Here is a 27426-nt window from a genome sequence, read left to right as displayed (position 1 = left end):
GTCAAGTACATCTATATTCAAAATTTTTAAAAGATCCTTACATATACTCACATGCAAAAAGATTAAACTCTTTTTAGGTCTAGTAAACATCTTGACATCATCAGTGAAAAGTTAACGATAAGAAATATAAGTGCTCAAGACACGGGCAAAAAGTGTTTTTGAATAAATTCATTTATTACGTTGTGGGACAACATTTACAAACCTTACTGTGCAAGTACAGCTGCTGCTGCGTTTTGACGACAGCACGCCCTGAAAACATAGCAAAACGTCTCCTTTCTCACCATTATTAAAGACAACATATCTTCCTCTCATGCTGCAGGCAAGGGCATCAAGTAGCTTTTGCTTTCAATGATTTTCATCAATTACAATTTAGAGCTTGCACAAGTGAAAAGCCTGCAGTTCTTCTCAAGGCAACAAAATACTTGATGATCAGAACAATATTATAAATTCATGTCGTAGCTCTTGACACATATTTGTTGATTGATTCAATGAGTGTGGCCCTCTGTGTTGGGAAAATAATTATATTTACAAATATACCAAAATAACAGATTGAAGGGATATTTGCCATAAAACATTCAATCACTATACAAACTGATTCTCAGTCACAGCATTCTAACGAGAGTAGAACAAAAGCACTTGTGGCATCATAAATTAACAATCATCACTCTCCAACTACACATCGTCTGATATCGATGTTTAATTTGTTCTGTTTCATCCAGGCTATTTACACGTGTGTATGCGACGCCATACTTGGCTGTGGTTTTATTGCTATAAATTGTAATATATTTTCAAAAAAGAAAAAAGCAACAAACACTAAAATACTCTCCCATAACTTGACATTTAACAAGTGAGAGAATTCAAACATGGAGATTCAAGTGAGATAAACGTTTGTGAAAACCTTTCAGTGTTGCATGAGAAAAAAAATGTATTAAATCTACAATCGACAGAAAGTAGAGAGTGTGTGAAAAGCTTAACAACAGTTTGTTCAGGGGGGGTTAATGGTTCAGTGGTCGCAAAAGTGAACAATCAGTAAGTGAAAAAATACAATCAGTGAATATACATTCAATTGCAGTGACTCGAGGAACCCACCCACTGTGAACTAGATGAAGTCTACATCAGGATGAGGCTCAGCTGATCTTTACCATTCCTTATAAAATAACCAGAAAAACAGAACCCTGAAAGGAATGACAGAACAATGTAAGCACTAATTTAAAATCCGGTTAAATCTGACACAATAATCTCAACATAAGGGCCTGATTTGTCCAAAAAGAATCTAACAATTAACATCAATGGACTGGATTCTATCAGGCAGAAATTGTTTCAAACCTAAAATAGATAATGGTTATAAAAAGGGTTGTCTCCCTTAATGAATCCATAGTGGCTTGCATATTTAAGGCTGCATGTAACATCGCAAGACGATTTGTCAGAGTGTCATCCCAGTGTTTTCTTTAAACAATATATAAATTCACACATAGTTTTTATCTAATATATACTTGAAAAGGCTATTATTTTTTTTAACAGCATAAATGGGATTCTAAATAACATATTTTACACTGACAGCAATTTCTCTCTCTGATCTTCTTCTTCGCCTGGAATCATCTGGAAACTTTTATTTCCATCTTTGCGCTGTCAATCTGTGGCAAGCAACGTTTCAAGTGGTCCTTTAATAATCTGCAACTTCTCCTCTCCATCCTGCTCCAACACCGGTCCAGTCTTCACTGACAGGGAGAAAAGGGTCAAACATAAGGCAGAGCCTCCTCGTTTCCAGCCGCACTGTCATTTCGCAACACCCCACTTTCCTCTTTCTTCACATTAATTCATTTGTGATGAATCACTACTGGATGTCTTCCACGTAGTTAGCAGGATAGAGGCCTATTTGTCCATCCTTGAGACGGCCTTTGCACCAACCCTGATCATCTTCCTCGCCAATTTTGGTGAACTCATCCCCTGGAGACAGACAGAGGAAGGGAGGAATATTAAAGTGTGTCTGTGTTACAGAAATCGACTGTGAACTGACAGAGTTCTGAAAAGTTTTACTGTTTTTGCACAATTTTTTGAGGCTTTCACACTACGGAAGGGTGACATATCGATTATACTCAATGTATGGCAGCTTGTTCTACATGAGGTGAATAAAACGTATCACTAATGTCATTTTTTTAAGCCACTAGCACAAACATGATACATCACACACACTCCCCTGCAAATCCAGACCACTCTCTTTTAGGTGATAGTGAGTGAGCAGGCGAGTTACGTGATTTAGTACCTGCAGGGCTCCAGACTGTGACCATTTAGTCACATTTTTCGACCATGGAGCACCAGTGAGACTTGCAAATACAATTAATATATGCACTGGAGAGCAGTTAGTTAGTTTCCTGCTCACAGTGAGTAAATCCTTCAGTTTAATGGTGTTGCTGTTACAGTTTAACTTTCTGGTAAAATCTGAGTGGTTGACTGGAAACTTCAAGTTCACAGCAAAAACGTGAACACTTCCAGCCTATTTTATTTAACTTTATATAACAGCACTTTATCTAACTTTATTATAACAGTACTTTATTTAACTTTATATAACAGTACTTTATCTAACTTTATATAACAGCATTTTATCTAACTTTATTATAACAGTATTTTATTTAACTTTATATAACAGCATTTTATCTAACTTTATTATAACAGTACTTTATCTAACTTTATATAACAGCATTTTATCTAACTTTGTTATAACAGTACTTTATTTAACTTTATATAACAACACTTTATCTAACTTTATTATAACTGTATTTTATTTAACTTTATATAACATCACTTTAACTTTATAATAACAGTACTTTATTTAACGTTATTATAACAGTATTGTATTTATGTTTTAAATGTAACAATAGTTTATTCAACGTTACTGTAACTGGAGTTTATTTAGGAGTTTAGTAGGCTAGCAGTTTAGAGGCGATTGCAAAATATCAAGATATATATCATGTATCATGATATAGCCTAAATATATCCAATATCACAGCCCATGTCGCCCAGCCTTATTGCAAACCATTTCTGATATGTACCTGCTTTGAAGGTCAGCTCGTCCTGCTCCTGTCCTTCATAGTCATAGAGGGCTCTGACCGGCACAGATATGACCGGAGAGGCTGGTTCGTCCTCAAATGGATTCCCATTACCGTTGGCAGAGAAAGGGTTACCACCTGTGTCTTCATCTGACCAGTCTGGAGTCTTCTCCATACTGCTTGCACTGGATAAACAGACAAAAAATAGTAAAAAAAAAATGAAAATATATTTTCATGTTAATCTGTGGACCGTATGCATTGACGGGGAAATCCAGCATGCCAGGCGCAAGCAGGAACAAAATTTCTTAGTTAGGAAAGCGAGAAAAATAACACCAAGTTTGATCAGACACACAGAAGCCCAAAGTGCAATTCAAAATCCGGTGGCAGCATCCTGAAAAACAACCTCCTTACACTTCTAAATGAGTGCACAACATGCTGACTTATGGCATCAACAGAGCAAGCAGCGTGATACATGATTTAAAAGCCTCTTTAATGGCACTTAAAAACTCAAGAGTGAGAGTGCACACAATGCTGAAGGAAGGCAACAAAACAACATGACCACATATCAAACAGCACGAGAAGAAGCGAGACAAATCATTGTTGTGAAGGCATGATTGGAGTTTAACCTGAACGGCCAGCAGAGGGAGCCACCTAGACACCAGAGAGAACTGAGCTCTTACAGAGGGCTGTAAGTTGAAAGACAATAAACACACACCAGCACATACATAAAGGATTTACAGTCAGATCTGTTCAGTTTCTTTCTTGGACATCCACTGTTGACACTGGGTTTTTTTGGATTTACACCAACAAAACTGGTTGGATTCACATGAGTGTATCTTAATTGTTCTTTTCTGTACTTGTATTTGTATGTATACTTCTTCTGATGTTATACAGCCAGTTAATTGTCTGGCAATTGAAACTGATATGACCAATGTATAAATATACATGTGGGTAAGTGTGTCAACATTCAGATCTGACTGTAAGACATTTCCCACAGCTGAGACATACGCCCCCATGCGCATGACTTTTAATGTTCTGCAAGACATGGCACTGTTAGGAGTGAAGGAGAGACACACATCGGCTTTGTGTGCAATGCCATTCCAGCAACCATGCAGAGCAACACAACAACCTGCCACCTGAGGGAGGAGAACGGAACACAAGAAAGAAGGGATCAAAGAAACTGAGACAAAGAAATGACGCCAAGGACACGCGGCACGAACGGTGATCCGTGACACAAGAGATAGTAAAAAGAAAAAGCGGGAAGGTTGCGGGTGGGCGGAGTTTTTTCCTTCTGTTCACCAACGTTTTTATTTCCTCTTTATTCACACTGATGTGGTTGACTGTTGTCTGCTGCTCCACTGCCGTTGTCTCCTCCTCCTCCTCATCTTCGTCATCCTCGTCAAAGGGGTTTAAGCCCACTGGTGCTGTGTTAGTGGGCACAGTCAGGCTGACGACATGGGACACAGTGAGAGATCGGTTGTTGACATGCAAACACACATAAAGATGGACCTGTGACAAACATACCTGTGGACATGCTAAACATACGCTTCAAATGTTAACATACCCAGCTAATGAGTTTACTACACACAGTAGTGAGCATCACTTCCAAGGCCAAGGAGCCGAGGGGCTTAGCCAACAGTTGATTGTGGCTTTGTTAGAGATGGATGATCCCGTAATTACTGTATTTCTATTCAATTATAATCCTAAGTAACATCAACAGGGTACTACAACCCGTCTATGGAGGGCAACAACTGACTTAAGTACAAATAAATGAATAAACAGATGTATAAATAAATGTGAGAGTAATTAAATATGTAAATAAATAAATAAAAGATTAAATTCATGCTGAAATTAATACAGAAAAAAAGAAATGCATAAAAAAATAATGACAATAAATAACTTAAGTTGATATTTAAAAATTACCTAAATAAAAAAAAATATTTATTTATACATTTTTGTACAATTATATTTCTTTCTTTCTGTGTGTGTATGTTATGAGGTATGTAAGGATTCATAAGAGTACCACAAAAAAAAGAATAAATCTGTAAAATAATAAAAAAATAAATGTGTAAATATTAAGGGGAATGAATGAATAAATAAATATAACTAAAAGTGTGTAAATAAAAAGAGAATCAAATAAAAGAATAAATAAGTAAATAAAAATTTCTAGAAAAATATAAAACTTTAAAGAGAAAAAAATTAAAAGAATGAACAAATGTGGAAATATAAAGACAATCATCAAAATACAAAGAAAAAATTATTAATTATTATTTTCTATTTATATTTACTTACATTTTTAAATATGTTTATTTACATCAATTATTACTACTATTATTTCTTCTCTTTTTTCCTATAATTTCACGCAGGTCCTAACTTCTGCATTTGTTTATTTTTATATGCATTCATGTATTTATTTCTGAATTCAGTTCAGTATTTATTTATTGTTTGATTTATTCATTTACTTACTCCTTTATGTATTTATCTATTTATTTATTTATTTATACTTAATGTCATTTTTCATCCTCCAGACCAGTCAACAAACAACTGTTTTACACTAAATAAAGAGAAAAGACACCATGACAACAATTTGACTTGTTTTACACTAGTGGTTTCACTAAAATCCACAGACGATGTTCATCATAATGACAACAAAGCTATAAAAACATCAATAAGACACTTTCTGAGTGACACAAACAACACTTAATTGTCAGCTCTGTGTTTGTATCGGTGTAAAAGAAGTCACACAACGCCAGTTTACTTCCTATCATTGTCACTTTCCGCATCAAAGAACAAACCAGTAGTAGTAGTAGTAGCAGTAGCCCTCCACCTGTATCAGAGGAAACACAGGGTTTCTACTCCCTGTTTACAGACTCATTGGACCATGAACAGCAGTGGCTATCGGTCGGCCCTTGAGAATGTGCAGCGGAGAAATGTGAATGCCTTTGTTTGCATAGTCATGCCATGCTCTCTTGAGCTGAGCTGGGGGAGTTATTACACCAAACACTACTCTACTGGGAGTCTGGCACAATGTAACTTTGGATGGGTTCAGTCAACAAACAAACCTGACCTGATAACTATGAACCGATTAATCCAACGAGCTGTGTTATCCAGAGAGTGTTAAAATCGTGTTCAATCAAGCTTCAGACAGCAAACAGGGGAAACATCAAAAGGGGCAAATATGTGATACGAATGAGAGCTCGCCTTCTGATGCTGATAATAAAACGACTGAAACAACCACTGAGATAAGTCAACAACCTTCACGATGAAGTCTGCGTTTGAACCTAAGTCAGTGCTCTGTAACAAGGGGAGAGATAATCCAAATTGTTCCAGATTGAACTTCTCCAGGCCCTGTGCGTAAATACAATCCACCAGTCACACCCACAGATGTCGGAAATGACAGGAAAACAATGTGCTGTAAACGCTGGATGGGGAAGAGGCAGTCAACATTCCCAAGTTCAAGGGTCAAATGCTTTCCATGCTTGACATTCCCTTTGTTGACTCCTCTAGACACTCCTCTAGTGCTCTCTTGATTTCGACCTACACGCCACTTCCTACTGATGTCTCAATAAGGGGATGGTTGCTAGAAACAGGACAGGGCGATCATGACTAGTCTGACTTTAAAGCCCAAAGAGCAGATATAACACACACGACAACTTCTGCAATTAGGTCAAAGTTGCAAAACTGTCATTTGCTTTTTCACAGTGATGACGAATGCATGAAAAATTTTTATCTTAATCAGATGTTTGTTGTCGTTTCCATGAACCACTGTTATGTCCTTGGAGCTGTTGCCACAACACCAGGGACACATTTCTCTGTGGGGACAACGAAGTTCTTATCTTGTCTTAAAAAGATTATATCATGCTTTTAAACTGCCAGTCAAACGTGAAGAGCCTCTAAACCTTCACAGTTTGATTCGATTAGAGCTTTTATTGCCATCATTTGTGAATTATGCACTATTTTTCTCTTATAAAAACATGTTATTAACTGAACTCTGTTTTAATATTCTTTTTTTTCCAATCGCAAACTTGCTGAATCCAGGCGCAGGTGTTTGACTTGAACCCTAATCCGGCCTTCTCACAAACTTCTCAGTACCAATACTCATGCTACGAAGGTCTCTGTGTGTGTATGTGTGTGTGAGTACTATATTTCCACATTACTTTCTGGCTTGCTTTCAACTATGTACCAGCCAACTCCAGTCTCGCAGGGATGAATTCTTTCCCAACAAACTCTCAAACTCAAAATGTTTGCTGTTGTCATGGAAACAGCGGTGCCACTGGACGTCACTCCCAGAGATTCCCTTATGTAACGTTTTACAAGCATTCCTAAAGGGAAGGACGCCATGTGTGGTGCACTGGATCATCTCTGATGTGGGGAGTTTGGATGAGGAAGAGTCAGTGAGTGTGTGCGTGTGTGTATTACAAGCACATGCTCAGTTTTCTGTGCGTTTGGTAGAGACAGAAAAAGTGAGTCAGTAAGTGATCAGATATCTACCTGCTGCTGGTCTTGGCAGGCTGAACGGGCTGGTCTGACCCAGTTTGACTGATGCCTGTCAGCGTGACGCCCTCCGACGGCTTCTTCTTTTCTCGTCTGCTGAGGGTTCGGTTGAGGTCTATGGACCAGTCCTGGGACACACACATTGGAGTCAAGTATTACGCCAACATACTTGGCCAACAAAGCTGTTGAGCTTGGTTCAAATCATGCCTTCACAGCTAGTAGAGGGAGAACAAGTCACAGGCATGTGCACAGCAATATACACACACTTCAACACAGTCTAGAATCTGTGAAACATTTCTCAGGCCTCGACACTGACTGGAGGTTTTGAAACAAAACATGCACGGGTGTTTTTGCAGTACAGTGTAGGCCTGATAAGATGGGACACACAGCCACGTACAGTATCCATCACCTGTTGAAAGAAACACACCACCAACCAAACAGAGACCATAACAGCAACACAGTTATAGAAAACAAAATTAGAAATGCTGCTTAAAAAGCAAATTGTCCCCGACACATGACTGATTTCATTCCTGGACTTTTATTTCCAGTTGCAATTTTCAGTATCTATCAAGACATAGAAGTATGATATCAATCTTGTGCTGGAGTTGGGAGCGTACCGACTGACATCTACTCTAGGTAATACACCAATTATGGATAAATACCTCATACAAACCCACTTAAAAAGATCCGAATCATCCCTTTAACATAATTCAAACAGCCATCCCATTGTCCCTCTTTCATATAAATGACTTATTACTCTAGTAAGTGTGACCTCTGAGATTTTTTAAGTCCTTGTCTGACCATTCTGATTTATCAGGCCTCTCAAACTTTCACAGACCAAAGGTCTCCTGTCTGGCTCATGACCTCTGAGACTCTGTGACATTGCTGAGCCATAGTGGCATCATGTGACGGACTGCAGCGTTAACATGGACAGAGTAATGAGTGGAAGGGCAACTGAGGGGTCAGAGTTCAAAGGTTAGAAAGAATAGAAAATCCAAGCTGTGTTAAAAGTGGTGTAGAGTCATTCTGGTATCCAGGAAAAGCTATGCAAACATCCTGGAGTAATCAGGTAAAGGTAGCAAGGGTGGATATGTCAACATACTGTAGCGAGGACAGTGCTGTGGACAGGCATGTGGTTTCTCTGCATGTACCATGTCATTAAAATTCTTTGAAACTTGAATACAAGATAGAAGCACAACCACTTCAAACACACATATATAGAAGAAGTAAAGAGTGAAAGTGTTGTTGGAAAAAAAGACCCCCCCCCCATGGCTGTTGTGAAAAGGAACAGCCCTCCCATGCAGAACTCACTACAATGGACCTTCTCTTAAAGGAGCGAGGATTGGACCAGTCCAAGTTCTGTCAGACATGAGGAAAGGGAAGCAGGTGTGGAAAAGGGTTAATGTGGACAACACGGTCTAATCCTAAAGATGTGAAGTATACACTGTGAGCTGGAGAAATGTTAATTTGTGAATGTAGCAATGAATTACACCAGCAAATCACTCTACTTCTACAAAACAACATGAAATAAAAACCCAGTAATAATTAAGATATGAGCGTGCTGTATTGTTTCTGACATTACGTTTATATTCATCCAAGTTTCTTTTGGATGTCTGCACTGTTGGAGCTGTCTAACAGGTTAAGTCTCGCTCTTTTTTGTTGTGTGTATCCTATTACAGAAAAGACTTATTCCTTCCTTAAAAAGTCTTCCAAAAACTAACCGGTACTCAGAAAGAAAAACAGCGTGGTAATGATGGAGGTGGAAGTGGACGCCCCACTGAAACAGCTATGCACTCAACAGAGCTATAAATTGCAGCACTGAAAATGCATGAAGCTTTTCCTCTTTTTCTTATTTCACCTCCTGTTGAGAAAATGACATGAACTACATTCCTTCCATTGCCACTCTAACACTGAGTTAAGATTTACCTCCACCCCTGCTGCCAAACAGCATACAGTACAGGCCAAAAGTTTGGACACACCTTCTCATTCAATGCGTTTTCTTTATTTTCATGACTATTTACATTGTAGATTCTCACTGAAGGCATCAAAACTATGAATGAACACATGTGGAGTTATGTACTTAACAAAAAAAGGTGAAATAACTGAAAACATGTTTTATATTCTAGTTTCTTCAAAATAGCCACCCTTTGCTCTGATTACTGCTTTGCACACTCTTGGCATTCTCTCCATGAGCTTCAAGAGGTAGTCACCTGAAATGGTTTTCCAACAGTCTTGAAGGAGTTCCCAGAGGTGTTTAGCACTTGTTGGCCCCTTTGCCTTCACTCTGCGGTCCAGCTCACCCCAAACCATCTCGATTGGGTTCAGGTCCGGTGACTGTGGAGGCCAGGTCATCTGCCGCAGCACTCCATCACTCTCCTTCTTGGTCAAATAGCCCTTACGCAGCCTGGAGGTGTGTTTGGGGTCATTGTCCTGTTGAAAAATAAATGATCCTCCAACTAAACGCAAACCAGATGGGATGGCATGTCGCTGCAGGATGCTGTGGTAGCCATGCTGGTTCAGTGTGCCTTCAATTTTGAATAAATCCCCAACAGTGTCACCAGCAAAACACCCCCACACCATCACACCTCCTCCTCCATGCTTCACAGTGGGAACCAGGCATGTGGAATCCATCCGTTCACCTTTTCTGTGTCTCACAAAGACACGGCGGTTGGAATCAAAGATCTCAAATTTGGACTCATCAGACCAAAGCACAGATTTCCACTGGTCTAATGTCCATTCCTTGTGTTTCTTGGCCCAAACAAATCTCTTCTGCTTGTTGCCTCTCCTTAGCAGTGGTTTCCTAGCAGCTATTTGACCATGAAGGCCTGATTGGCGCAGTCTCCTCTTAACAGTTGTTCTAGAGATGGGTCTGCTGCTAGAACTCTGTGTGGCATTCATCTGGTCTCTGATCTGAGCTGCTGTTAACTTGCGATTTCTGAGGCTGGTGACTCGGATGAACTTATCCTTAGAAGCAGAGGTGACTCTTGGTCTTCCTTTCCTGGGTCGGTCCTCATGTGTGCCAGTTTCGTTGTAGCGCTTGATGGTTTTTGCGACTCCACTTGGGGACACATTTAAAGTTTTTGCAATTTTCCGGACTGACTGACCTTCATTTCTTAAAGTAATGATGGCCACTCGTTTTTCTTTAGTTAGCTGATTGGTTCTTGCCATAATATGAATTTTAACAGTTGTCCAATAGGGCTGTCGGCTGTGTATTAACCTGACTTCTGCACAACACAACTGATGGTCCCAACCCCATTGATAAAGCAAGAAATTCCACTAATTAACCCTGATAAGGCACACCTGTGAAGTGGAAACCATTTCAGGTGACTACCTCTTGAAGCTCATGGAGAGAATGCCAAGAGTGTGCAAAGCAGTAATCAGAGCAAAGGGTGGCTATTTTGAAGAAACTAGAATATAAAACATGTTTTCAGTTATTTCACCTTTTTTTGTTAAGTACATAACTCCACGTGTTCACTCATAGTTTTGATGCCTTCAGTGAGAATCTACAATGTAAATAGCCATGAAAATAAAGAAAACGCATTGAATGAGAAGGTGTGTCCAAACTTTTGGCCTGTACTGTAAGTCAATGACAAAAATGACACTAGGTATTAACTCCCGCTTGGGCTACATCTAACACTGTAAAAAGCCCTGACAATGCTGACTTAATTTCTACTGTCCTCTTGACTCATGGTTCCCACAGGGAAAGAACATCAGTGGTCTTTAAGAGGAGATGCTGGCCTCTCAAGATCAGTAAGAACTCAAATTCATTCAAAATCACCTCACTAACAATATATAAGGAAGGACTATTACTCTATGTCTTCAGTCAGGAACAGCACAAATCCTTCTGTAAGAGTTCAGGGGATTAAATAAAGTGAGAGACTGTGACCTACGTGTCACCATCATCCCTCCTTTATCAAACATTGAGCATTTATTCCTCTATTATTAGTATAAATCAAGGCTGTAGTACCTCAAACTGGGGCCAGTTCATCGGCATGCCAGGGCCATGATTGGACCGGAACCATTTCAGGTCGTCTTCAGCATCAGTAGCAGAGATTGTGTCTTCCAGCGTGTGGTAGACTGTCTGGAATCTATGGAGACAATGTTGTACATTATTTTCTTGTTGATATCTGAAATCTCAAGCATTTGACCAATGACTGGAAAAGAGCAACCCGTGTGACTGTCCTGTGTCTGACCTGTGATTGGTTGACAGATCGAGATGCTGTTTAACCTCCAGCAACAGCTCTTTGAAGAAGCGGATTCGTTTGTCTTCAAACTGCTGCCACTGCTCAAACACCTGCTCCATGTTTTCCATATACTGAGGGGTCAACTTGTCGAGTTCTTCAAGAGATTTCTCATAGCGTTCTTTAGTCTGGGATAAAGGGAGGAATGAAGTAACTATTTAAACACATTAAACATAAATACCTGGAGATGTACTTGTGTATCTAGACAGCCTGACGTAATGGAGTATACTAGTGCTGATGTAATTTTTACTCAAGTTATAAATGAAATGTCCAAAAGACACAGGTTCTTAGTTTCAACTGTTATCCCCCTCAAGAACTTTGTAATAAGTACCAGCTAGGTTGGGTTGTAGGTCAGTGAAATACTTAGGGATACCTATACCTATATAGATTAATTTTGATAACATATTCTAGTCTTACTTCAAACATAGAATGAATTAAGACAAATGTATTACAAAGGGTCATAATTGTTATTTAGACACATATGAGGTGGGGAAAAAATCTTTATAAAACTTCAAAGAACAGCAGTTCTAAAAGACTACTATAAGGCAGCTCAACTACGGTCTTTAACAAGTTAATGTGGACCTCTTTATAAAGCAAGATGGAAGGAAATTGAGCCAGCAGTTGGAAAAGGAATACCTTAAGCAGCCGTTCTTGACATTCTACTTAGTCTTTTCCAAAGGAAGCCCTACCTTCTGCACCTCCTGCTGACACTTCTCCACCTTTTCCTGGAGCTTCTTTTGGGCTTCGGGGTTGTTGTTGCTCTCCAGTTTGCTGTTATTCTCCCTGCTGGCTGCCAGCTTCTCTTCTTTGCAGGCAGAGTGATAAGCCTTTTTCATCGTCTCCATCTGTGTGGATTCCACCGACATAATAAAACACAGACAACAGTGCCAGTCTTGTTAAGTACCTTGGAAGAATCTTACAGTGAGGTGGAGAAAGACCAATCGAAGTTTGGTGCCTGACTGAGGGATTTATGCTTAAGTTACATCATATTTTTGGATTAAGTTGTTGGAAAATTGGCCTAAGTCTGTCACTGAAAGTATTTCATTTTTAGCCCAGTAACAACAATAACACCTTTCAATAAGGTCACAGTTGTAGAGTCATCTTTTCCTGAAATGTGCATGCATGTGGCTGCCTCTGTCATTTTCGAGAAAGTCTTTAACAGGCTTGCCAAGCCTTCATAAAGATCAAATTAAAGGACTTTTTTCAAGGACTTTACAGGCCCAACTCCCTCAAATTCAAGTATCTTCAATTTCTATTCTTGCACAAAATATATTAATTCAAGCACTTTCAATTAGGTATATTTAATTCTATTTTCAAAGCATTCAAGACCTTGATTTTTCTTCTCAAAATCACAAACTTTCCACGATTTCAAGAACACGTGGGAACCCTGCTTTGAGGAAACCTAATTTGACTTTGTCTTTGTTGTTAAGGTTGAAACTCATGCTCACTCTTGTGCCAAAAAGCCTGACTAAATGTGTGTCCTTCGTTATTTAGGAACCATTACGCCTAATTTCCTACTCGGAGAAGCTTGGTAATTTCAGGCCCTAGACACACGGATGTTGGAACGAATGAACAACACTTCTCACACAGAAACCAACTCATGTGAGAGAGGCAACATGGAAACACTGACGCCTGATAAGTTTTGTACGTGATGCATTTATGAGAGGAACCACTCCTGTCACTTTGTATATATTTAAACACCGACAGATAAGAATTGGGGAAGCACATTCATCCATTATGGCTCTATTTGAAGAGCATCTTGGGTCGAGCCCAGAGCAGCCGTGTGAACAAACCATGAGGACATAAGTAGAGGACAGCAGATCGTCCTACTCCCAAGTTTGATTTAACAGCCAGTTGAATGTCAATCCACTAAAACTCACGAGGGCTTTGGACTATGAGTCAAATACTGTATCCAGTTTAGCATGTGTGTGTCTATTATTGACACTGCCCACGTCACCGATGCCAGCTACTCATTTTCTAGACCAATTAATTAGCCTCATTTCCTCTCTGCCCTCTACCCACTTGTCCCCGTCTGTCTGGTCAATCAATAAATCACTCGGGCCACAAAACTGTACAAGGCCAGGATGTCACCAACCCCTGGTAACATCACACACACACACAGGAAATGAGGGCAAGGAACCAAGAGGTTGCAAAACGTTCAGTTATTTTGAACATACAAATACTTGGATGTGCGCGCTCTCGCATGCAGATGCACTGAAAGGAATGTGAATACTGTCGCGTAAACAGGCTGCAAAAATGAAAGCAGTAGTAGGAAATACATTGACCTGATTTTGAACTAGAAGTGTCAGTCTCCCTAGAAGTCCTCTGTGTTTCCCTTCTCCTGACAGTCAAAGAACTACAGGACACAGTTACTGGCTGCCACCTCGGCACACTCTGTGGCTACAGTTTGGCAATAGCTTCTTATTCAATATCAAGACGTTGCAGCTGGTGTTCTGCTCTGTTGTTTAGTAAGCAGGTAGTCATGGAGTGAAAACAATGGTGAGTCAGTGATATGTAATCATGTGAACTGGAGGGTAAAATTGATAGTCAGTGGCTTGAAAAATGACTTGCTTGTGGCAACATTTTTGCTGTTTATAGTTTAAAACACATACACTACAAATTATGGATCTTTTCAAACTTGACAACATAAACCTTCAACATGGGTCCCTTTGTATTTCCTGTTGGGATGTTTGTTAATGCGGGGGCTGACAGGAAGTAAACAGGGGCCAAAGCTGTTGCCCTAGCAACAGAGTAGCAACAAAAAGGTCTAGACTATTTTAGTATCTTGTGAGTTCCTGAGAAGTTTGAGAACCACACCTCTTTGAGTTTCTTGGCCCAGGGTTTCTGAGCCTTGCGAAAGCCGTCATCAGCCTCTTTAGTCTCCTTGAAGCCACCGATCATCTGTTTGTGGTACGAGTCTCTCTGCCAGTTCTTCAGCTTCTCGTAGTCTTCTCCCATCAGTGCTGCTTTCACCTCCATGTGGAGCTCGCTCACTTTCTCTGCCTCTGTGCACAGAGCGGACCACGCCCGCTCCAACGTACCATACTGAGGGCCTGAAGGAACAATTATTCACCAGTCAGTGTCTGTGAAAGTCATGTTTTCAGGGGTTATGGATGAATACATGTTTTCCCAATGATGCAATGCATTAATATTTTAATATTTTGGATCAGTGCAGTGTTGTGGTTTCGATGCACTGTCCCTGAGGGAGCAGGGGACTTTTTATTCATTGGATTAAAATGTGCTATATCGGGATATGTATCGTTACCGGGATATGAAATGAACTATATCATGATATGAGTTTTTGGTCAAATCGCCCAGCCCTAGTTGACAGGTGTTTCATGTTCCTACCTTTATCGATGAGCTGCCGCCAGCGTTTCCCCCATTCTGTGAGCTGCTGTGCATAGGCCTTTTCAATACGTGCCCGCTCATGAATACAGCTCATAAGATCATTGCAGAGTCGGTTGCCATCGTCTACCCGTTTCACCGATCGTTTGTAGTTACCGACCTGCAGAGAAAACAGAAAGATAGTTGAAGAAGATACAGAAAATCTAAGTTATGGCTACGACTGCACTGGATTTCCTTGAAGCCTTTGCTCCATGAGTGGTACTGGATTTATTCTACTATGGAAGACATGTGGCCCTGAATTTAACGACTGCTAGCATAAAGAAATTCATGCGTCTCACCTCCCAGAAGCTATCACTGGAGACATCGATCATGGAGTCATCATAAGAGCCCGACATCGCTGCTGCCCTGAGTTACACTCAGTGTGTAGGGCCTAGAAAAAAAACACATACAATACAAATAAAATGTTAATGAATAAAAGTAATTAAAACTCCCTTTTCAATGGGGAATTTAAGCTGTTATCCATGCTTTCTTTAAAGCCACCAGACTCCATTGACAAAAACAATAATTTTACCTCATAGCACAAAGAAGTTGATGGTCAACCAGCAACTCAATCGTTTAGTTTGTTTGTTATTATGTGATTTTCGGAACTGATCTAACGTGGTGCCCATGTAGTGTGGGAAAAAGTTTTAGAGGGTCTTGGGAAAACAGCATTTTTTCTAAAATGACTAAAAACATACATACTTCGGCAGAAATTTTAATTTTCAGATTTGAATACATCAGGAACACTGCTGGAAAGCTACAGAATGATATAAAAACCTAAAATAAATAAAATAATAAACAAAATAAATAATAATAAATAAAACATAACGGAGCTGCCCTTTAAATATATCATCTCTATAAACAGGTATCTGCACATGTCTGCAGAACCTATACAGTGGTACAAGATTTTTTTATCTGAAGCAACCTGGTTTCAGTTTGTAGTCTATAGCTTGTGTAGTATTGAACAATCAAGTTTGAGCATCAGGTTAACAGTCTGTACACAGAGAGCAAAAGAGGCCATATTCACTGGCTGAAATGCAATTTCAGAGCCCATCTGCTATCTTCTGATTAGGGATGCACCGAAATGAAAATTTGTGGCCAAAGCCGAAGCCGGATAATATTAAGCGCTTGGCCGAATACCGAGTACCAAATACCGAATATCGTTGTTTAGTTTTTCATTAGTTTTTGCAGATGAACCCCCTCCAGATTAGTGTTGTCACGGTACCAAAATTGGGACCCACTGTACGATACCAATGAAAATATCATGGTTCTGAGTAGTATCACGATACCACAGCGAAAATGAGGCAGATGTGCTTTTTGTCATTTATAAAAAGATAAATCACTTTTCTATAATACATCAATGATATTTCAATGGAATAAATTACTTATTGACTTATTCATACTTCAAAAACAGCATCAATCAGTGATTAACATGGGGGGATCAAAATAAAATAAATAAATAAAATAAGAATCATCCAGCCACCCTCCTCCCCTGATAAGTCCCTTCATAAGTAAAGAACAGTCCCTAAAGTGCGGTGAGGTTTGTGGGCCGTGAACGGCTCGTTTCTCCTCTGACACATCACATACCTGTGTTCGGCTGGCTCGGCTGTTCAGGTACTTTTGGGCAGTCATGACGCCAAGAAGAGGATATTATTGGAGCCAAATTCTCCGTCGCCGGTAAGCCGATGGCCGGCGTATTTGACAGGAATACATTACTGTCTGTGTCTGTGACCCCATTCAACCCAAAACCGGTGGGATTCGCCTTTCGTTTCTGCTGGTGGCTGAAATTTGTAGGCTGCTCACACAGCGTGCTGAATGATTTAAGCCTATTTTGCTCGCTCAAAACTATTTTTCGGATGGCCACACTGCCGACATTTTACTCCGCCCATCACAGCACGCTGTTTGATTGCGTTATCAAAACACGCCACTATTATTCGGCCTTGCTTTTAACTTACTACACCGAATACCGAATGTGTGGGGTTTTTTTTGCAATATTCAGCCCAATATATTCGGTTACCGAATATTCGGTGCATCCCTACTTCTGATAATGATTTTTAGCCTTCTAAGAAAATATTTTTGTTCAAGTCTTGGCCCAGATGTTTGCTGGTTACACCAGAACCCCCTAAATACTGGCTGTTGTCCCCAGAGGCTTATCATCATCAGACTGATGAATTCCAAGACTGATTAATATTTACAGCAAAGAGGAAGGGAAACATATCTTGTAATCTGACAGTTAAAAACTATTCTGCCCACCTGCCCTCTCTAAGAAACCAACAGCTGGAGGACAACAACATACTTCAGACAATGAACACTTTCATTCTGTCGCAACAACATACCTCAGACACTGAACACTTTCATTCTGTCGCAACAACATACCTCAGACACTTATAAGAGAGTGAATACTGCGGCGAAGAAAAGAAATAGTTCAGAGGAGTTACACAGACAGAAATCGAAGAGGAAGGAAAGTGAAAGTGTGTGATCTGGTTTGATAATCTAGGCAGCAGGTGGGGTTTTCATCCATTTCCATAACCTCACAACGCTCGACACACAACGAACTGAAACCACAGTGGCTGCTGGCAGCGCACGAAGTCTCAGCTAAATATCTGTGTGTGTGATTCTGACAGAGAGAAAAAGAAAACTGTCAAGAAGCGCACAGCGGGCAGCTTCCGTTTCCTTCAGATGGGTACCACAGACGGTCCTCTGTTAGCCTCCTCTCCCCCTCTTCTCTCCTCGTGGCCATCATTTCAAACTCAACAGTCTCTCTTTATTCGTCCCCTCCATCCTCTTCCTCTCCTCCCTTCTCCATCAGCTCAGAGTGTCTCCACTCTTTACAGCCTGACTGGCCCCGTTCAGATCTGGTATCTTGTAACCATATATATTCAAATTGTGGTTACGCACAGCTGAGACAGACGGCAGCGGACACCTGGTATCAGAACTCGTCTGAAATGCATCTCAAGTAACCACTCAAGATCAGATTTTACTTTCCAGCTCTGTGTAAACCGCAACCACTATCAGGAGGAAAACATTTGGAGTCAACTGTAATGGTCATCTGTCGTTATATTTCACAATGAACAGACTACATTATTAATTCACTGCTTGGAGAATGACTGATATATAAATTGAAGATGAAAGTACTCACTGCAGCCCTAGTGCTTCTCAGTGCAGCATGCTGTCATAAGCCACAAACAAATCAACTGTGGGGTTACTGTCTGGAATATGTAGAGTTCAAGAGGCTAATTCAGAGAGGTACTTTTGTTCACACAACCTGCAGACTACAGCACAACTGAAATAGGACTTTTGAGGCAATACAATATTTAAATGAATGAAAAAAATCAGATAATAATATAGCCTAGTTGCCAATGTTTTGTTTGATAAGGTTCCCATTAATTTGGTCATTAAAGACATTTTTAAGTTTAAAAATAAACTTGTAAAAGTTGGGCTGAAACAATTACTCGATTGACAGAAAAATAAGCAGCAACTATTTTAATAATCTGTTAATTAGTAATTTTGTAAGCAAAAATACCAAACATTCCTTATTTACAGCCTCTTCTCTCTTTAGGGTTTGGAAAAAATAAGTCACCTTAGTCGTACGCAAATTGTCGTGAGTATTCTTTCATTATTTTCTTACAGAAATATAATTGATATTCACGCTTAGCTGCAGCCTTAGTCAAAATCATAACACTTACAGCAAATATTTTATTTTAGAGAGATTTCCTCAGAATTGAATTAGTTCAAATAACTTAAAAACAACTAACACAAACGAAAACAAAAATCTAAAAATTAAATATGATTCAAAAATATAAAAATGCACTTTATAATTTTGCCTGTAATTAAAAAAACAAATAAATAAATAAATGGTGGTCATCTCTACAGACAGTAATTAAATTTTTGACATCTCTTTACGGCAATTTCTCGGTACTAATTGCCCATCCCATCACTCATCCCAACACTTTTCTGCCTCTCTTTCTATTTTCTTTTATCAAGACTGACTACATTACACTCATTCAGACATCTATAATATCTTACAAAATAACCATCTCTAATCTGGAGCTGTCCACTCGTAAGCAGATCACACAAGACGCGTTTTAATGATGAGTGTGATCACACAGGGCCTCTTTCAGCTGAGCGAGACAGCGAGAGGATGATGACTGGTGCTTAGTGTGTGTGTGTGTTGGTCAATGGTCAGTGGTCCGTGCCCTCCAGGGCAGAACTTGGACAGAGGGAAGTATTGTGGTCACTGCTCGCTGGGGAACAATCCCCCCTTTAACTGTGTTTGTAGTTTACAATCAGGTCAGTCAAACAGCCAAACACACCCATACACACACTGCCGCAGACACACAAACAGATGTTGTCAGTCACTTTTTCTAGAGCAAACCACACGTTTAATCTTATTCAACTTCCTCATGAATGATAGCCTTGATAAAAGGCACGATTGTACGTGTAAAGCATTTTGTATGCCGCAAATCCTGCAATGAGATCACAGAATGTTTTTACTTAGAGGCTTAATGGGATTGCATTTTCATGAGACATGTGTTTTTGATCAAACAAATCTAATCATTTCAAAGTGGATGTGACAGCAAAGCAGGACACAAGTAAGTTCACTGTAATTTAACAGTCTTGGAGACCAGAATATAGAACATTAACACAAGCATAGAAATCAGTCTAAACTATCTTTTTAGTCTCCTTTTAGCAGCTCCTTAAATGTGACGGTGTATGTTTTTTTGTCATATATCAAAGTTAACTGCACATTTTGGGGTTTCGGCTGCATGGTGGACAAAAAAGGAAATTTAAAGATGTCCCCTTGTGAAATTTTAAGGACTAATTTGTAAGATAATTGGCAAATTGTTAGTTCCAGCCCTTGTATTATCAAGGTAAATGATCAATTAAATTATTATTGTTATTACAATACTTTCTCAATTCATCTCCCAGCTCTGATTGAATGTATTCTGTCGTCTGCCAGATTTGAAATCATCAATCCAAAAGCTTTGGCTACACAAGCAAAACACGCTCTGTGTACATACAGGGCAAAAGTCCAAAAGTGTTCTGTTGCTTCAAATCACCACAAGCATTAATATCAATATTAATGTGCGGCGTGGACTGCCAGAAATCCATCACAGTCGAGTTCTGCAAGAGGTGTGTGTGTGTAATAGAGAAGACAAACTATGGAAGCCTATTTCCCAGCATGAAACATATCATGCATTACCCAGCCCAGTCCTATCCTCCTCTCCCTGCTGCATTTCCCCACCAGCTGTCCATATTCTTCACTCATCAATCACTGCTGCAGCATGAGAGAGGGACACACAAGGGACGCATGGAACGAGCCACAAATATCTGCTCTAAACATGGCAACAAGTCCTCTGACATCAAACACTGCAGATCACAAATTTTCTCTGACAGCAGCATAAAAGATATAAAAGATGTTTTACCTTGATAATAATAATGGGATGATACTTTTAGAAGATATATATATATATACACACAAGGACATTTTGACAATTAACCATGTGGTCATTTGGATCATCTAAGATGTTTAACATTTGAACTATATCATGAAAATCCATGTTTTATGTGTCATAAAATGATCCTGCACAGGAAGTCCTTAGATCTAGTATGGTTTTCTAATCAAGGGGCTCCACTAGCAAACTTTACAATAACAGCAAACACAAATGTATGGAAAATGACCTTCTGTAGATAAAAATTCTTAAGCCACAACAATGTACTAGGAATTCCTACATCACACAATCCATTTCCCACGCCTGATGTAATCTACAGCAAACAGGAACAACCGTCTGCACACCCTTGGCTGTGTAGGACATGGGGATTGTGCTAAACAATTGAAAGCAGCTTGACCTACCCCAACTATAAACAATGCTGTTGACTAAGGCCAGGTCCGAAGTCCACTCTACCAGAGAGCACTGGAAAATCCAACACTGTCTGCTAATGTGCACAACCGAAATACACACGGGAATGAGGCAGACTTGTAGAGAATGTCAGACAGAGGAATTACTTCCTGGCATTGTGTTTTTGGCCTCCAAATTTGAAGTGACAAATAAAAACATAAAACTAATTTCTTGCCAACGAATGCAAGGGTTCATCAAGGCTGCAGAAAGTTGAACAGGGATTCTTAGATTACAGGCTTAGTGATTACGTAATCAAACACAACAATGATATCCACTTAAGTCTAATAAGTGAAATGTACCGAGCATGCTGGAATTTCATTGCTGACGACAGCCTTAAGATAGAAGTGAACAAATGCATTCCTCAATGCTACTGTGGCTAAACTAAACCTTGGCATGCTAAGCGAGTTCCCACACTGTCACTACTCATTTTTAACCAATTTGTAATCCAAATGTAGACAGATGAGGCTGACGTGGCTGTTTGAAAGTAGATGCAGGGTTGACAAATATGGGTAATTTGTTGATTTGTGAATGCAGATGGACAGCTGCGTGTGACCAGCTGAGGCTGACAGTGAGACAGCAAAAGCAAGGATGACCATGCGTGTTATTTAAAGCACACGAAAGCTTACAGTGCTGTCGGAAATGGACACAATGCCATGACCTTTACAGCCAGTGCAGGGAGGGGAAAAGGAGATGAAAAAGACGCAACCAAATATGCCAAATAGGCCCCCAGAGCATATTCTTTGCCACGAACCACAAGCAGACTGTCTATTCCTGCCATGTTTATGTTTCTCAAAGCGCTCTGGGGCTTGTCACACAGAGACAGTGTCATGAATGGAGGTGAGGAGCAGGAAATCACAGGATACACAGACAGCAGAGATGGGCGCATACACAACTGACTGGCACGTGCATACCTGCCCTGAAGCTGTGTGTGTTTATGTTAGTGGGTGAAAAATATAACCAGAGCTCCAGGAAACCAACCTGTGACCAACCTGTATTTGGTCACAGACTGCACACAGACTTCAAAAATAACCTTTTGTTTATATCACATTTGACCGCTTGTGATATTTTGATGATTGAGTTAGGTCACGTCAGAACAACTGCTTATCAACAAGAGTACAGCAAGGACATCTGCAGATTAATGTCACGTAATCTCTACGTTTCATTCTGCCTCAGTGTGACCAGCCTACTAATCAGGAACTGCTGCAGAGAGGAAATGTGTGCACAGTAAGTGGAGTTATCCTGAGGGCTGCTGTGTCATTTTCAGTTTCCTGCAAAATATTGAGACCACCCAGCCTTGTTTGTATAAATGTCAGTGTAAGTAGGGACCAACAGTGCTTACAGGTTTGGTCTATATGAGAATACATGACTAAGGCCTACTTTGACCAAGTCCTGTTATTTCCAGCTGTTGTCATGGTCAAAGAAAAAACATTGAAAACATTGACAAATGATTTGGAACGTTTTTCATTATTGATTCATCGTTTAAGTAATTTTTCAAGCAACAATACCAAAAATGTCCTTGTTCTGGTTGCTCAAATGTGAGTTTGCTGCATTTCTTACATCACAGTAAAGTGAATCACGGCTGCAGCAGCTGATGATTGTTGATTGTTGTTGTTTTAATTAACAATTAATCTGCAGACCATTTACTCTATCAGTTGTTTGGTCTATAAAATTGGCTACATCTAATGATTATTTTCATTACTGATTAGTCATGATTCAAGATTAGTTTAGTCTATAAAATGTCAAAAAATATTTGAAAAATGCTCATCACAACTTCCCAGAGCCCAAAGTGGTGAATGAAAATTGCCTATTTTGTCTAACCAACAGTCCAAAACCTCAGGACTCTTCATTTACTGTTATAAATGACAAAGAAAATGAGCAAGTTTTCACATTTAAGAAGCTGGAACCAGCAACTGTTTGACATTTTTACTTGAAAAATAACTAAAACTATTAAACAATTGTCAAAATAGTTGGTGATTCGGTTCCTTTCCAACAACTTATCGATAAATCAACTAGTCGTTGCAGCTCTAATATTAACAAATAGTAAAAAAGCCCATTACATTTTCCTTGTTGAAGTCTTAAAATGTCGTTTTGTCCAATCAACAGTTCAAAACCCGAAGATATTCAGATTACAATTATATAAATCAAAGAAGACCAGTAAAACTTCAGATTGGAGAGGCTGCAACCAGAGATTACTTGTCATTTTTACTTGAAATCTACTTAAACAATTGGTTTATTATTAAAATATCTGTAGTTTTATTGTCAACTTATCAATTGACTAAGCACTTTCTGATTTTATGCAACGCACAATTAATCCAGGAAATAATGATAATAACTGATAGTTGTAGCTCTACTGACAATTACTGTTACAGTAACACTCAACTCCCTTAAATCATGAGAACAAATGTTAATCAAGGGGACTGAATGAGGAGATTGTGATTACATAATACGCAAGCTTAAAAAAATACTCTAAGTTCGCGCTCTCCTGTGCCAAAGCCTCAATGTCTTAATCACATGAGAACTGCTTATCTGTCAGTTTCCATTTCCTTCCTTTGTTGCATAAAACGCCTGCAATATCTCACAAGCCAGGACTGCAGCTGAGCTGATCTATCCTTTCAATATTGCAGTTTCACAGCAGGACATTGCTAAATCCCGACTGAGCTATGAGAGAAAAAATACAATCATTCCTTTGCTTTTTTCTCTCTCTTATAACACACTCACACATAAACTAGAAGGTCAAAAGTTTCCATGGCAATCGCAGGTCATGAACTTGATTTTCTTTCCCTGTCAGTCATTCACCTCTGCCCTTCTTCCTCATGTGAGCCCAACAGCTGCACGGGACTGCTGATCTCATAGGAGTACGGCCTTTCCAATGTGGAGCCTCTCGATTACTCACTCCCACCGATCCAAGCCTTTATAGAGATCAGTGACAGAGCTTCGTACTGTGGTTAAGAGGCTCCACAAACACCAGACAATGAAACCGTTGGTCCGTCAACACCGGGTCAACTGTAGCCTCAACATAACTGACCGGTCCGCCTGCTCAAAAACCCCTTGCTCCACGGTCAGGGAAAAACAATGGCGTTTGTTCCACACTTTCAAGCATTTTCCAGTGAACACGCCAGCAGCATAGAGAGGGACATAATGGAGGGAAATTCAGTATTACATGACAGGGAAGGGGAGATCCTGACGTCACTGACATGCAAATTCTGCACTTTTTCCTGTGGAAGCCCCTGTCCTGCACGCAGGGTCTCATGTGATGCATTTAGAGCTGCAGACTTTTCAGGAAAGCGCCATGAACAAAAGTCATATGCAAAGCCTGTGACCTTTTATGGCATCTTCTATAATGTATGTGGGCATTCAGCAATTTCCCCAGAAACACAGAGACCACAGAAGAGCTACTTTACTGTACTTATAATGGCCGGAGGGACTGTGAATGAGGGATGCAACTAACTGCTATTCATTATCAATTATTCTGGCACTTATTTTCTGTGGAAAAAAGCCATTATAATTTCTTAAACCCAAGGTGACATCTTGAAATATCTTGCTTTGTCTGATTAACAGTTCCAAAACCCTAAGATATGCAGATTATAATGATATAAAACCAGGACAAGCTAAATATGCTCACATTTAGGAGGATGGCCAATAGATTGCAAATCAATTTCTGCCTCTTGACTAATAGTTTTAACCCCAATTTTCTAGATAAATCAATCATTTGGTCTATAAAAGTTGAGAAAATAACAAAACCCATTACAATCCAATAGGTTCAAGCTGACTTTCATATTATTTGTCTTGTCTGACAAATAATTCAAACTTAAAGATACTAGTTTCATCATTAACAGCTAAGAAAACCAGTAAATATTCACAGTGATTATTTGCCATTTTTACTTGAAAAATAACACTAACATTCAATCAATTATTAAAACATTTGCAGTTTAACTTTCTGTTGATCCACCAATAGATAACAACACTAACTTTATCAGGTATAATGGCACATTTAGCAGTTTTCAGGAATCAGATCTGTGATTTACCTAGTGTATGAAACAGTCTTTCCACTTTCTTGCTTTCTAGCTTTGCTGCACATAGTTGTTCACTCATACTGACAGGCTCATTGAATTACATGATTAAATTCTGCTAGACAATAGCTTATATCCCTTTAACTGCTTCATGTGTGCTCTTGGAGAACATAAATGGAGAGCAGTGCCTTCAGCCCAAATTGGAGTACCCAGTCTAAGTTTAGCTCAGTTCTGTGACGAAGCAATCAGTTCACATGTCCCCCAGAAATAAGGAACCACATAGCTTTCACTACTGCTTTGCCCTGGCAACACCACTCCCCCCACAAACACAAACCACATACATACACTTACACACATTAAAACCTGTACTTTTTTCGCTAGATTTGTCTAAATGCTCAAGCTGCATGGCTGATGACTGATAACTTCCACTGATTCATTACAAGATCATGAGTATTGGCTGTGTCATGCTCAGAGGAAAGGTTCCCTGTTCCCTGCTTCACGTGATTAATAACCTCGTGTTACCAAAGACTGTACTGTAGATGATCCTAATATTAAACCCACTAACGCCTTGACTCTATTAAGAAACCTAACATGTCTTTCTGTGCTTATAACTTGGGTTAAATGTACAGTAAAGGAGTCAGGACTGAACTGCTGGCACTGCGCAATTTAAAACACTGCCTAGATTAGACTGAGGACAGGGCATGGGAAACAGGGAGCCTGCAGGAGCTGAGCCATGTCTTCCAAAGAATATGACCGAAATTATGAAATGTTGTAAGTATACCATGCAGGATGATATGACATGGACCAGGGGTTATCTTTACTTGCGAAACCAGCCCCGCCCTTTATCACTACAGGCAACGAAACACTAGTCTGTCCCTGTGAAAACTACACAGCTGGGGTTAAACATCTTGAGGCAACTATATGAATTAACCCAGTTCATAAAATGAAAAAGTATGACATTGATTACAGCGACATTTTGTTCACTGGCAACCACTTAACGATGCTAGCTTGACGTTAAGTCGTTGGACTTTCGATACCCTGAAATAATAGTTACTGCAACCGTCTCACAGATAGGTAAACTAGTTAAACTTAATATATTAATACACACCCAAACTCTCTGAAGCACCATTATTTTAGCTGTAACTAAGTTAAATCATTTTATGTATTTATAACCACGGTACCAACCTCCTCCCATCGGGAAGTAACTTAACTTTAACGTTAGCCCCCTAGCTCAAATGTTAGCGAATTAGCCACAGCCCCTTCAGTAAAAAAGTTAAAATGTCCGACGTAAAAGTCTTAGTATGAGCTTACCTGGCACAAGTTTATTCCTCCTGACGGTTTAGGTTTAATTCAAGAGTTAATTCTCTCCGTGGTGCCAATTTACAAATCTTTTCGCCCGTTGTTCTGCTCAGCAGCGGCACCATCGATCGACTGACTGACACAACCGTCAGCTAGCAAAAGTACGGTACATCACTTCCGGTCAGGGATTTCAAAATAAGAGCAGCAGTGACTGCGACAGTACCAAGGGTTGAAAGAAAATACATATATGTGTTAAACAAGAATATCTGACCTTCTTTTTCGACATAATTATACTTTATTTGAGTATTTCTATTCTATACTACGTTTTCCCCCTACTTCATTACATTTCAGAAGGAAAGTTTGTACTTTACTCCACATTTTTGACTGCTTTACATTTAAAACATATGATTCCTCTATAAAATATGATGCACTGATACAGATCAAACTATCTAAGAGTGTATAAAGCACAGTATAAAAATAGCTCCAACTTGACTGGCCACAGCACTAAAATGCTACTAACAAAGAAATGTGTCAATAATAATAATAATTAGTGCTGCAACAATAAGTCACTCAGGACAGGAAATTATTGTTTAATTCAATTTTTGAAGCAGAAATTACAAAAATGTGATATTTTCAGGTTGTCAAATGTGATGATTTGCTGCTCTCCTTGGTCTTTTATGATAATCTATTATCTTTTATTATGTATAGATTGTTTTTTTCAACTGAAGTTCTTGGTTTATTTTTTATTTGTCTTTTTATTTTATTGCTCATTTTTTCATATGTCTACATGTTACTGTATGTCATGTGGCAAGCTGTTCAATCAAATTGCCCCTGGTGTGATTAATTAAGTTGTCTGAATCAGAATTTTGTACTAAATTTAATGTTTTGGGATTTGGAAATGTTAATTTGACAAAACAAGACATTTAATGAAGTCACTTTAGGGTTTAGGATACTGCAACAGACTTTTTTTGATTGTTGTCTTTTGAAGACCAAACAATTACTCAAACAAATAATCTGCAGATTAATCAGTACCAAACATAAATATAGCTGC

The 27426-nt window shown here is 39.3% G+C and overlaps 1 protein-coding gene across 4 annotated transcripts; it reads right to left on the bottom strand.

Annotated features, from left to right (window-relative positions):
- Positions 1 to 153: 153 nt before the first annotated feature.
- pacsin2 (protein kinase C and casein kinase substrate in neurons 2) lies at positions 154 to 26538 on the bottom strand. Of its 4 annotated transcripts, XM_033614690.2 has the most exons (12): positions 26388 to 26538; positions 15466 to 15557; positions 15131 to 15287; positions 14600 to 14835; positions 12472 to 12627; positions 11735 to 11910; positions 11509 to 11629; positions 8853 to 8900; positions 7539 to 7669; positions 4351 to 4494; positions 3051 to 3232; positions 154 to 1947 (listed from the first exon to the last, which is right to left on the bottom strand). In XM_033614690.2, the coding sequence occupies exons 2-12, from the start codon at positions 15520 to 15522 to the stop codon at positions 1835 to 1837; spliced, it is 1521 nt and encodes a 506-aa protein (XP_033470581.1). In that variant the 5' UTR covers positions 15523 to 15557; positions 26388 to 26538; the 3' UTR covers positions 154 to 1834. The 4 variants fall into 4 exon arrangements, with proteins under 4 accessions (XP_033470581.1, XP_033470583.1, XP_033470582.1 ...); XM_033614692.2 differs by lacking the exon at positions 4351 to 4494; XM_033614691.2 differs by lacking the exon at positions 8853 to 8900.
- Positions 26539 to 27426: the final 888 nt, after the last annotated feature.

Source organism: Epinephelus lanceolatus, chromosome 23, assembly GCF_041903045.1.
Source record: "Epinephelus lanceolatus isolate andai-2023 chromosome 23, ASM4190304v1, whole genome shotgun sequence".
Lineage (NCBI taxonomy): Eukaryota > Metazoa > Chordata > Actinopteri > Perciformes > Serranidae > Epinephelus > Epinephelus lanceolatus.
The sequence above is the reverse complement of the archived record's forward strand: the minus strand, read 5'-3'. Positions and strand labels throughout refer to the sequence as shown.